A 13,837-nucleotide genomic window follows, 5' to 3' on the forward strand; every position below is an offset into this window, starting at 1 on the left:
TGGTCTGAATGCACACCTGCACAGTTATTGCAGTGCCTTCTCTATCTGTCTTCATTTCTTTAGCATTACGTAATATCTCAAGATATTTTTGAAAAGTACATATCTGCAATTGCTGGCCTAATAAAAATTGTTTGTGTTTTCATCCCAATTAACACCACGAATTCTTGGCCGATCCACGAGTTATATAAGAAGGGAATCATCACGATCGCCACCACCATAATCAACATCCACATTGCCATCGTCATTCTACGCTCATATTTCCTTACTTTTCCGTGTCGTCCTCCTAACCGGTGTGCGCCACCATTCCATCGTGTTTTTGCAATACCTCTTCCTAGCCAAAGCTTATGCGAATGGAAATTTTGGACGGATTTATTTCTAGGGAGTGGGTTCTGTCTCCGCACTTTTTTTTTCACTTCAGCGCTTGGGAAGGCACCGCCAGCTCGCCTAAGTCGCGAGAAAAACTGTGCCTTGGGTGCAAGCGGATATCTTCGACAGTTGCGTCACTCCTGGTGCTGAGGCAGCCGAACTATTCCTACTCCGCGGACTCAGCCGTGAGGTGTCGGGGACTTTTCCGTTCTCTCCTTTTTCCCTCTCTTGTTGCTCTGAAGTTGAGTGTTTCCCCTCCCGTTCCGCATTCCTTGAGAAGTTCGCTCATAGCTGAACCGTCGCGGAGTCGCGGTGATGCTTTCATCCTTCCTAACCTTTACACAACGCCCACGACGAGGACATATCCTGTTTCGTCCCGAGCACATTGCGCACGCCGGACGCCTTTTATCAAGCAAAAGCACACCGAGGGTGGAGTGAGGGATTATTTAACCAGGAGTCATTGATGAAAGGGTGAAGCTGATTGATGTTCGCTTCGCCAGTTATTTTGGCTGCTTGAATAGTGTGGAGCTAAGTGAAGTTGGTTGAATGAAGCGATAATGAAGTGGGATGAGTGGCTGGAGTAGTAGTGCTCGTGGTGGTGAGGGGTGGGAGTTGTGAGTGGAGACGCTTACTCATGCCCGGTCTACTTCAGCCCCGAGCCTCGACTAAAAACGTCTTGGCTGTTAAAAAGAAAAAGAAAGAGAGAGAGCTCACGCAGGTTCTTGATAGTTGATGATAATGATGATGATAATCCTTGTTATTCTGGCGCACACCCACAAAGGGGGATCAGCCAAGAATCGGGCGGCAGAGCAAGTAGTTAGCCCTTGAACACTTGAATGCATGAAGCCTTTTTTTTTTCTTGGCACTCGACGGCAGTGACTGCGAAATATTTTTGCCCATCCGAAACAGTTCTCGTCCCCGGTCACCTTCGTCCCCCCCCCCCCCCTCAGAACCCGCCTCAACTCAACCACCATTCGATGTATTCGGCTGCTGACCCGCAGGTCGCGGGATTCAATCCCGGCTGCAGCGGCTGCATTTCCGATGGAGGCGGAAATGTTGTAGGCCCGTGTGCTCAGGTTTGGGTGCACGTTAAAGAACCCCAGGTGGCCGAAATTTCCGGAGCCCTCCACTACGGCGTCTCTCGTAACTATATGGTGGTTTTGGGACGTTAAACACCACATATCAATCAGTCAATCATCAATCACTATTCAATGTATTTCGGCATCCGACGTTATTTTTTTCACTGCCTCCGCGATCAGAGGCATGCCAAGCTTTCACGCACGCCACGCTGTTTTGCATGGCCTCCGTGATCGGTCCACCTTGGCGACAATGTTGTGGGACGACGTCACAAGTGTGCAACCTAATACGTCGTTGAGTGACGTCGTGAGGAAGTGAATAACTTCTGCATCATTCGCGTCGACGCCGATGGTGCCTTCCCGCGTTTGGGTCAGGCCTGTCAAGGCCTGAGCATTAATATTAAACATGGAACTTTCCGAACGTAGGATTGTATTTAGTCTTGTCCACTTTCGTTTTCTCGGGGTATTTCAAACACGACGTGTCTGCTAAGGTCACCTGACTCGACCGCGTTTGAAGCCGGCCGGAAGCTATGATATTGCGCTCTTTATAGTACGAAAACGTAACCCCCCCTCCCCCTCAACCCACGTAGTTTATTACCCGCTTCTTCGCCATCCACTTATTCGAAGAGGATACCTATAGTGAGGAAGTCCATGCGTTCTATTTTGTAGATCTTGCTTCAGGTGATTGAATTAATTAATTGGTTAATCAGTAATTAGTACTAATATTGCAAAATATTACAATGCAGGTAAACGTGCAGGAGGACACCCAACGGTTACAAACCGCAGGTGGAACCTCCCACGCTAATACACAAACAATTTCAACGTGTCACACGTATAGCAAGGACTGCGTCAAATATTTCACTGTTTGGCGCATATATGACACATTCTCGCTTTCAGTATTGCCCCGCCGCGGTGGTCTAGTGGCTAAGATACTCGGCTGCTGACCCGCAGGTTGCGGGATCGAATCCCGGCGGCGGCGGATGCATTTCCGATGGAGGCCGAAATGTTGTAGACCCGTGTGCTCAGATTTGGTTGCGCGCTAAAGAACCCCAGTTGGTTGAAATTTCCGGAGGCCTCCGCTAGGGCGTCTCTCATAATCATATGATGGTTTTTATTTATTTATTTATTTATTTATTTATTTATTTATTTATTTATTTATTTATTTATTTATTTATTTATTTATTTATACATACTGCAGCCCTATTCAGGGCTATCGCAGGAATGGGACGTTATATAATACTATAGGCAACAGAAAAAAAAATACAAACAAATAATACAAATTGTGAAGCAAGTACACTCGTAACAAAGCAAAAGTAAAAATGAAGTTAATTACGCGTCAGTAAGATATTCATCGACAGCAACTATGAAGTCGGTTAGTGGTAAGGAGCGAATGCTACCAGGCAGGGAATTCCACAGTTCTATTGCACGCGGAAAAAAAAAACTGTATTTAAAGGTATTAGTACGAGCAAAGAGAGGTGTTACATTCAAAGCGTGGGAACTGCGGGTGCAACTATCATCAGTAAATGTGATGAGGTTAATGACCAAGGCCGGAGGAGGAGTTAATAATTCCGTATAATCGTTTTGGTATAGCGAGAGTTGTGATGGGATGTTTAATGATTGAAGGGATGTGGTGGGCGAGATGTTAAACACCACATATCCATCAATCAATCAATCAATCAATCAATCAATCAATCAATTGCTTTGAATATTGCGCGTACTTCCTCGGTTAGCACGCTTCTGTCACTATGCGGTATTGGTATGCCTAGTGACCGCTTCTCTTTTCGGAGCCGTATTCCCTGCCTTGGCTTGTCGACAACGCATGCAGCTATATAGACAGGCGCGCGCGTGCCACGGGTTGAACGGCCGCGCGACCGACTGAAGCGCGTCTCGGGGTTACCGATGCGTGTGCATGCTTCACTTCTTGGCACGCGCCTCGCACAGTCTTACACGACGGGGGAGAAAGACTGATGGAGCACAGACAGCCTGCAGCGAGGCCCGGGGTTAAGACTTCCCAAAAGCGGCCCACCTTATTTCCACGCGTGTTGGGAAGTACATGACGGCATAATATAGCGCTTTTGGGGTCAAAAGGGTTCTATAGACTATATATTCCGGAGGGATCTCAGGGCCACCACGTTGGGCTGTTAACCTCTGTGTTTTGCATCTTTAACCCTTTCAGCCGTGATTTTTTTTCAAACGGCAGAAAATTTTTGTTTCTCTCTGATTTGGAGTTACTACATGCTCAAGAGCACAAAAATATATATATTTTTTTTGCTGAGCATCTCATCAGTATACAAGAAAAATGGCTCCATGTTCTTTATATAGGACACCAAGACTTGGTCATCAAGTGAACTGTGGTGAATTTAAATGCATCTGTTTATTTTTACCCTGTTAAAGGAAGTTATAGTTGTGAAACAAACGTAGAGCAACCACGTATTAGTGACACAGCCTAAACGGTCCAGAAGCAAGTCTTTGCGCTCGTGATACACAGCATCTTCATCGTACTTGAATGGTCACCGTCTAATTATTGAACACTTTGGAAGGTGTAACAGCATAAAAGATTGCTGAATCTCCCTTTGAGGCTCCGGGATTAATTCTGCCCACGTTTGCAAGGGCAAGCTGATTGAACTGCACTTCATCCTCGTCATCTTCAAGCTCCATCACGCGCCATTAGTGTATTTTCATGAAACGAATCAAAATTCATTACATACTATATCGCTATTATACGCCCCTTACACATTATGTAAATGATTCGGGCAGGCTTCTCGGCTAGATTAACGAGATATCGGGAGCTTTTACAACCGCTACACATCTGGATTAACCTGAATGCATTCAGAGGTCCGACAACCACTGAGCCCTGGTGTCCTATATTCAGGACATGAATATTTGTCCACTGCTGTGGGCGAAACGTTACTTTTAGAGAAGGTCCACTTTGTAAATAGCAAGTGAAACATCGTAGAAATAACATAAAAAATACGATAGTTTCTGATGTAATAGTTAACCAGTAAGGTGTCATTCATTGTTTGGTTGCAGCGAGAGTCGTCGTTATCGCATTCCGTCATTTTGTTTTCCGCTTTGCAGAGTTCCAAAGAAGACGACGACAAAAAAAAAATTACTACCATTTCGTTTTTCTATTACCTCTATTTATTTTATTTCTAATCTATCGTTTACCAATTGGTTCCTTGTTTAAACATCCTTGTCCAAATAACGCGGCTGGTAAAACAGTTCCATCTCAGAAATGAGGCACCGTCCGTTTCATGGCCTATCCCTCGTAGTGGCTTGCACGAGGACTATGAGGAACAACCAACCAACCATACATGTTTGCGCCGGTGTATTGAGGATACCTTTTAAGACACCTTTTTTTTTCAATTTATCACTTAATTTTGTCACTGTACTTTACTGCTTCGCGCTCTTGATCTTCCCCGTGCACGCAATAAAGTGAAGAATGCGGGGGCCAGCTTCGCTTTTCCTCTCGAATATATGACGAGTGATTCAGCGATTGGAACCGCGGCCTTGAGAGATTCCTTCGGAATGCGATCCGAAAGGCACACCTGCCACTCGCACAAAACAAAAAACAAAAAATACAAGTGTCATCTCTCATAAACAAACACGCAATCACCTACAACCCCATATTCTGCGCGAGGCTTCACACCGCAGGCAAGCACCACCGAGTCGGCTTGCGAGGGTCGAGTGACGTCGCACCCCCCCCCCCCCCTCCCTCTTCCATCCATCCATTTATGTGTTTTAACATTGGCTCGCGTTGCGAGCGAACAAGCCTCCCGGCTATTTCGAGTCGTCCGAGCCGTAAAAGAAAGAATTTATTAGCCGACGCCGGTCCGGGAATAGAGCTCGGCTTCTTCCTCGGCAAACCTCGCAAAACGTTTGCATTCGCTGTTGACACCGCCGTATATACATGCGAGAGAAGTGTGCCCCGCCCAATATATTTTCGTAGCAGCGGCGCTGCTGTGGTTTTACGGGCGACGGGCATCGCGTGTATTGCCCCCCCCCCCCCCCCCCCCGTCAGAAGCCGAGCACACAATGGCCGAAGGTTGTTCTCCTCCCGGAAAGAAAAAAAAAAAAAACTCTCACGGCTGGACAACTTTGAGAACGTGAGCTTAGGAAAACGGTGCAACGAGGAGGACGACGGATCACGCCGCGTCACTTTATTTACCTCGAAGAGAGCCGTTGACGTGTTATTACACACGAGGTAGGATAACAAATAAAAAAAAATGCGTGAAGTATAGTCCGTGTGTTTTGCACCACGTTCTGCGCCACGCGCTAAAGTACCGACAAGACCACTGACGAATAACGGCAGGAAATCTGGAGCGTTTAAACGTTTAAACGTTGACTCGTTACATTATCCGGGGATTCTGTTTCAATTGTTTTTTCTGCGCGTGCTTCGTCTGTGACTCTCGCATAGCTCCTCCGCAAACGTGATTAACGCCAGCCATTCTGGAAATAAAAATAAAAAATTATTATTATTATTATTATTATTATTATTATTATTATTATTATTATTATTATTATTATTATTATTATTATTATTATTATTATTATTATTATTATTATTATTATTATTATTATATACATCGAAGGCACGAATACACAAAGAAAATAGGGAGGCAACAAATTGACAACTGCCACCTAAAGAGCCACAACGCCTGCCTGCTCCTTCGGGAAAGGGCGACATAGAAGAAAGGAAGGCAGAGGGGAAGACAAAAAAAGGAGAGAGAAGAGGAAAGTAAAACGGAAAAAATCGCACACACACAAACACCAATACCTTCACGGGAAAAATGGCGATAAACGCGGGGCATATAGTTCGTTTTCTGGATAACGAAGAAAGTTGGAAGTTCGGGAATAAAAGATGATAAGGCATATACAGAAGCGAGATGAAGTAAGTGCTGTGCTAAAGGGCCTCGTTTCGCTTATGAGTTAAGGAGGAGGAGCTGACGTGCCATCTTTCTAGGGGCTGCAGTTTCTTCCCGCGAACTAAGCCTTGCGAGAGGCTAACCAATCAAGATAGAGAGCAGTAATCGCGCTTTATCTGCAGATGCTTACAATAAAGGTAGATGAAAGTGCCATGGTTCCTGGCGCATTCTTTTAAGACAAGTCAACTTCTTTTCGGTCCAGTGTAATGGTCACTTCTCCCGCACCCTCCACCAAGAAGCTTCCATTCGCGAGGTGCTGTAATGCCTCCGCCATGGAGTTTCCTAATAGAGGGAACTCTAGCGCTAGTGTCTATGGGAGCTGCAACGTACGGCGCTTCAGTGAGCATGGGAATGACGGGTAGTACACACATTTGTCTAAACTTCGTACTTCTGGGCTGCATTTGGCTCCGTGTGTGTTCGTGTGGCTTGAAGCTGTTTTCAGACGAAACACAAATCTGCAAATGTTCAGCGATTGCGTTTCACCACCCTATTTTTTTTTTTTTTTTGACTTACCTTTCCAAATTGGCTCACGAAGTTCAAAAAGGTTGAATATTTCTTTCAAAACAGAACCGAAACACAGCAGTAAACGAAGCCGCAAGTACGATTCGCCGCCCGCAAGTACGAAGACTAGGCAAATGTGTGTACTACCCATCATTCCCGTGGTCGCTAAGCGATCGCAGCGCCACAGTCCCCTCTAGTTAATTTTAGGAAACTCTATGGCCTCCGGTACCAGCCTGCACTATTGAGCTATAGTCTGCCGCGGCGGACCATTGTTAAGGTGCTCGGCAGCTCACAGGGAGATCGCGGGCTCTATCCGGCAGCGACGGTCACATTTGCCAGAGGACCGTGTACTGCGCTATGTCAATGCGCGTAAAATACCGCCGGGCGGTCGATGTTTTCCGAAGCCCTCTACTACAACGTCTGTCATAATGGAATATCGTATAGTTTTGGGACGTAAAACGCTAACAATTACTCTATGCTTTTATGCATACATTTGACCAAGCGATGTCATGTGATCACGTTACCGTGTCACGTCAGGTTGTGTGACGTCGTAATAACGTCACACTTTTTTGCCATTGCTGACGTTGTGATGCCGTCATCTGCGATCGCACGATAATTTTGGGGTGGTTTCGTGTTGGTGCCGACGTTCGCTCTCCGCGCATCACGAGGCACCTGGGGCCTTCGCCTGTATCAGTTACAAGTAACGCTGCTTAAAGCTTCACGACTGTATAGTCGATAATCCAGCGTATAGTACAGATTATTGCATTTCGAGAGGCAATTATCTCTGCTGGCCGACAAATAATGGCCCTCGGGGGTACTTACGGACTCTTACGTGAACTCTTACGGTGAGCGGTCAAACTCGGCGAACAACGGACTTAACGCGACTGTAAACAACGTACTAAGGTCATGAACCTTTGCAGAAGAAAACGGAATAGTCGCGCGACATCGCATTATGAGTAGTCTTGCCCGTCCGCCACCGTGCAATACCGCTTCTAGGACGTCCTTTGACTGGCGATAGCCCGCGGTCCGCCTTGAGCTAGACTGCACGGATTTGGCGAGCCTGTAGGTTTGCGCGGCGCGGGGCCCGCGGATTGTTATAGCCGAAGGCGTTGCTGTGCCTGGCAATTGTGTGTTTTGATAGGCGTCTGGAAGTGCAAAGAGGCGTAACCCCTCAAAAAAAAATAAAGAAAGAAAATAGCCGTATTTCTTCGTCGGACGGCAATGAATGTCTGACGACGGTGCTTTGGCGATCGTTCACACACACACACAGGCAGGCACAGAAATACGCACCCGCAGCAGCTGCCTGCCGCAGCCTTCGAGCTTTGTGCGGGCGTCTCTAGCGGTGCGGTCTATGCGAGACACAAAATAAAAAAATGAGGGATGGGCCCCGCGAGGGCGCGAGGGAGGATCCATTGACGTCATCGAAACGAGGCCAGTCGGGTTTCTTTCCGTGCCTCTCTGTTTCTCGCGAAGAGACCCGAACGAGAACAAGAGAATGCGTTGTCCCTGCGACCTCGAGATCCGTACGTCTTGCTTTTAAGTGTGCAGCGCCGGAGACCCGTTGAACTTGAGTACATAAGCGCTATGGCTTTATCGCCGCATAAGTTACAAGGTTCCTCTTTTTCCGGCAAAGGAATCACGCGCTGCTATAGCTGCCCGGACCCGAAGGCCGATTGTGTAGGCGAAGGCTCTTGCGCGTGTTTGTCCCTGCGAGCGCATCGCTTTTCATTGATCTGCACGTGCATTAGGACGATAGACTTCTATCGAAGGAGATGATTGTGGGGTTATGGAAGAACTACTGCTCAGCAAAAGCGCTCTCGACACGTGCAATGTATAGAGTGACCTCGGTCCCAGTTCCACAGGCTTTGTAGATTCCTGCTTATTGTAACGCGACGTGCGCAGAACATGTACGCATATCGCCCATCATGCTTTGCTGTTTCGTACTTAGCCAGGGGGAAGGTCCGACCCCCCTGAGATGTATGTTCGTGAATGTGTTTCGGTTTTCGTGTATACATATACGCAAAATTTTAAAAAAAGCACAGCGGTTGTGAAGGAGGGGCGTATTCCAGAAAAGGGGCGGGAGAATGAGCCTCCAAAATTTCTCCCCTTTATGGGTAAGCCACTGCTGATTGCTCACTCTCATTTTCATGCTCACTCTCTCACTCTGCTCCATCTTCTTTCTTTTCCGGAAGGAGAGTAGCAGTCGACAGACAAAGCAGTTATTGCCACAAGAAGATTTTTTTTTTCTCGGATTAAAAGGTACTCATATGTGCAGCTGCGCAGCTCGTGTTCCTTACTACGTACTACTGGACGACTCTTGTATATCTTGCTGCTTCGCGTCCGTATGAATAGTTTGCACGTGACGTCACAGATGCAGATTTATGACGTAGTGGTTCATCAAGATGGCGTCTTTGATGACGTAAAGACCGCATAATCGGATTGCGCTTAGCCTGCTTCAATATTGATAATTATACGGCAACACCGCAAAAGGCCTCTTTCAGCAAACCACACAAAAGTAAAAAGTGATACCCCCCCCTCCCCCAACATTATTGCGACGTCATCGAATTTGCATCCTATTCCATGCAATGTACCAAAATGGCGGCTTCACTGATATCAGTGCAAGACATAGTAGTGGAGAGTCTTGGTGGAGGAACTTGATAAGATATCTACGGCCACCAGATCAGTTCCTAAACTGCGCTTGATATTATGTCTTCAGTGTCAAGTTACGAGAAGGAACTGAATAGCAGCCCACAGCTGCCAGAGATGCAGTGCCAGTGTGAATTTTTACCCTAAGCAAGCTCTTCCAATGAAACCAAACACTTGAAAAGCGCACGTGAATTTAACGCGCATGGATTGAGCTTCATTCCTAAACTTACCTTCAGCATTGTGCTGTGCGATACCAAATGCACTTCACATTCGCTTTGCACGTGGGAACATGCAGTGTTTAGATAAAGTGTTCAGACAATATGCGTGGAAGCGAAACATGCAACAGTGTTAACTCGGGGGCAGCGCTGTGTGTGAGTTTCGATGGCTGATGGCAATATCAATGATGAGGACAGAGCACTGAGTAGTCGACTGATGTATCTCTGTGAGCAGAGCGAAAGTAAAAGCCACACTCTCAATCACCACAAGAAATTACACCGTATTCCGCTAAAGGGGACTATGAGGCGATGCTAAGTAGCACGGAGAGTGCACACCACGTTTGGATCGATCTATCTAAGTGGTTATGAAAAGGAAAAGAAGAGGAAAGTGCCACCCGTAAGTGTCTATCTTTACGATTGTACCTGAAGAGGTCGGCACAGGGAGGAGGTATGTGGGAGTGAAAGGGGATAGGTAAGAAAAAGCAAGAGAAGGAAGAGAAGGGAAAAAAGTCTCCTTCGATCCGCCCCGCGTAGCAGCTAATGCTGAGGGAGTTTAAGGGGGGGGGGGGAGGCCACAGCCTGTCACACAGCCACTTACGCAGGGCCTAACGTGCTAGCGTGGGCTAGCGCGTTCTGCCTAGGATACAAGGCGTTGGTTCATCGCGCGTCTGCAGCATCTTGTTTCCCGACGCCATCGCATGATTGCTGAGAAAGTGTAAGCCAGCCCCGTACACGGGCCAGAAAGCGCTAGCGTGTGAGCCCCTTCTGGCAGTGCTCGGGGCAGCTGTTGCGCATTATCAGTGAGGGCGGTCACGCAGCACACCGATTAAACTCCGCATCCTATGGCGGAGTTTGATCGGTGTGCGGCGTGACACAAAAAAGGAGTTTAGCCGCCTACATTTTATATTTCTTTCGACTGCAGTGGCCGAGGCGGTCAACTGTCACGTGCGTCTTCACGAGCGTAATGTGTCGTGCTGTGGATAGACGTGCCTGATAACAGGCCGGTGTTTTACCGTTCGTCTGTGCGTGTGTGCAGAGAGGCTGGCGTCGCTGAACCTGAGCGAGCTGAACAGCTCGGACATCAAGGCGATCGTGGCGCGGCTGGCGGACGCGCGCAGCAAGAACCTCATGGACGAGCACGGACAGGACACGCACACCAACTGGAACTTTTACAACTCCTTCTTCTTCGCCATCACCGTCGTCACCACCATCGGTAAGACGAGTGGACTGCTCTATTTAGCGAAATTTGGTACGTCGAGAGAGATATATCTACAGTTTCTTTGTCGGATGGTGAAATTAGGCTCTTGCGTGGCTAATTGTAATCTGCAGAGCGTGATAATGCGATGATTGTTGTTGCATACCACGCGAGTGATGAGCGTATTATTTACTTCGCAAATAATAAAGTTAGTTAACTGTAAGCTTGCGCTCGTCCATGTCGGCCATTTCCTTTTTTTCTAAGTGCGAAACCGAGCTGTTCAGTATGATCCATCGTATTCGTCTTGGTGTGGCGTACACAAGACGCTACGCACAAATCATCGATCGCAGTGACACCAGTCCTTATTGTGAACATAATGATGTGTTATAAACACTTGAGCACATATTTTGTGATTGCCCAGCATACGCACGTGTACGACAAACACTGATTTCTTCTACTGAACGATATCGCAGTAGGTCATTAAAGGATGAGGCCGTGTTCGGCCCTTGGCCAGACACCAACAGTGCAACCGTGGTCATAAGAGGGGTTATAGCCTTTTTGGAAGCAACTGGACTATATTCACAGCTATAAAATTTTTCTCAGCTAGAAAGAATTCTATATACTCACCTCTCTATCTCACAATCGTCATCCACTAGTCTTTATTCTCCCCTTTCCCCTCCCCCAGTATAGAGTAGCAGGCTAGAGCAAGCCATCGCTCAGGTCAACCTCTCTGCCTATCTGTAAATAAACCTGTCTTTCTCTCTGTACTGAGAGATTTATCTATTGAAACTAAATCACAGTGGAGTGAACTAGAACAAAACAAATGGTGGAAATTAAACTGTCGCTAATCTAATTATTGTGAGTTCAACGTGTGTTTTGCTTGGTTTGTGATGACTATAAACAACTAGTGGCTGTGGTATTTTTTATCTTTGTGCGTTTCCGCGCTCGGTAAGCTTCTCTACAACGCTCTATTGTGGCCTCCCTTTGCTGCGGTGTTCCAGGAGGCAACTTTGCATTTGCTTGAAATTTCTAGGCTGACCATTTAGCTAGATAAAACAAAACGGATGATGGGATTCAGCTTGTCGCTTGCGTTGACGCCATACTCGCCTTGCGTCGCACTTGCGATCCGGCGGCTCAAGGTCATCGCGACGCGATGACCTTGACCTTGATAGAAATGGAGTAGCAAATGGAGATGACCTTGATAGAAATGGAGTAGCAAAGCTCTGGATTAAAACATGTATTGATATATCGTACGTTGGAATACAGGAGACAGCCAGTTGTACGGAGAGCTTAGACACCATAAAATGGCATCGACGCGAAATAACCCCAGTTAAAAGTAAACTTGATCGTCCGTAAGCTCTATTTCTGTTGTACACCATTAGTAACTGTGCTTTTTAAATGAGAAACATTTCTTTGCCTACTGCAAGCACTTTTGGCATCTATCTATCTATCTATCTATCTATCTATCTATCTATTTATCTATCTATCTATCTATCTATCTATCTATCTATCTATCTATCTATCTATCTATCTATCTATCTATCTATCTATCTATCTATCTATCTATCTATCTATCTATCTATCTATCTATCTTCACCCTTTTAAATTTATATTAACAAAAATAGGTATGGGAGGGTAAGATGGTTCGACGAATATGATGCGCTTGTCAAGTTATGAATAGTGTCACAATCCCATCGCGTACGCCATCAAACACTTGCTGCGATACAGTGGCACAAACCAGTGGGTGGGTATGTGCCACTGGTGTGCGGGTACGTGCCACAGGTGATTGACACTTGGTATCTACCCCGGAACGACGAGAACACACATGGACAATTTGCACGCGTGAGCGTTAAGAAAAACATGACATCGGTAGCGTTCATCCGACGAATTCAAAGAATAAATGTCATTATCCCAGCAGGAATCAAACCCAAGCATTCTGCGTGGCAATCAAGCATTCTACCACAGAGCCACACCAGGTCTTGAATCTACTTTTCAAATAAACCTTAATGTTCTTGAAACGTGAATTGTGCTTTCAATGGTGGGCTATCCAATTTTATAAACATTACATTGTACTCATTGATACAGTCACGTTGAGTTAACGTCATTTGTAGTTATGTGCCATGCGCTGTCAACACGGTCACCTTCCCTCCGCATGCTTCGCATAACGTCAATTTTCAAAGTACGTAGGATCTACCGAATTTTTCTGGTGTGTGCGCTTAGTCGTGACGGTTGCCGGATCAGATCAGTTCCAGGCTCTATGCAAGAGCGCCAGACCCGCAGGCCGTGGAACATTTGCGCACGTTGCAAGAAGAAGATCTTTAAATTATGTATTGAGATGTCGAGATACGTACGTTAAACTGTCTGTGCCAATATGTTTTTGTTGCTATTCGAACAATTAGTGCATGGTACTGCCAGATGTTAGCGAAGGCTATGACCTCAGCGCAGGCTCTGTGCGTGAGTTAGACGCTGAAGAGTTGAAACACTCGAAAAGCCCAGAGTTTACAGAACCTTGTTTACAGCCCGATGCGACAGGTTACTTGAGCGATGATCATGTTTTTCGAGAAGCTGGCGCACTTCTGGTAGAGATGCGTCTTCACTTGCGTCTGTGTCAACGAGGTATGGCGCCAGCAGCGCGAAATGTTTCTCGAAGGTCTTAGCTGTACCTATGTGTACGTGTTATTGCACTCTGCCTCGGTGCTGAATTCCTCAGCAGATGCGGCGATATCATAGAGTACCGTACAGTGAATTTGAGCGGAGTGTCTTCTACGAGGCAGATATATTCCCAAGTTCAGTGGTGATTTGCCGTCTTATTCATACAGTAGCTTGCTATGCGTTCATTTATTTGTAATATTATAGGTGGCCCCGCCACGGTGGTCTAGTGGCTAAGGTACTCGGCGGCTGACCTGCAGGTCG

At 46.5% G+C, this 13,837-nt stretch overlaps 1 protein-coding gene across 1 annotated transcript in view; it reads left to right on the plus strand.

The window, feature by feature from the left end:
- LOC119167131 (open rectifier potassium channel protein 1) overlaps positions 1–13,837 on the plus strand; it is a 124,753-nt gene that overhangs the window by 62,979 nt on the left and 47,937 nt on the right. Inside the window, exon 3 of the mRNA XM_037418559.2 lies at positions 10,766–10,942. Coding sequence (XP_037274456.2) covers positions 10,766–10,942 — 177 coding nt within the window. The remainder of the gene's footprint in view (positions 1–10,765; positions 10,943–13,837) is intronic.

The sequence above is a fragment of the Rhipicephalus microplus genome, chromosome 6 (assembly GCF_043290135.1).
Source record: "Rhipicephalus microplus isolate Deutch F79 chromosome 6, USDA_Rmic, whole genome shotgun sequence".
Classification (NCBI taxonomy): domain Eukaryota; kingdom Metazoa; phylum Arthropoda; class Arachnida; order Ixodida; family Ixodidae; genus Rhipicephalus; species Rhipicephalus microplus.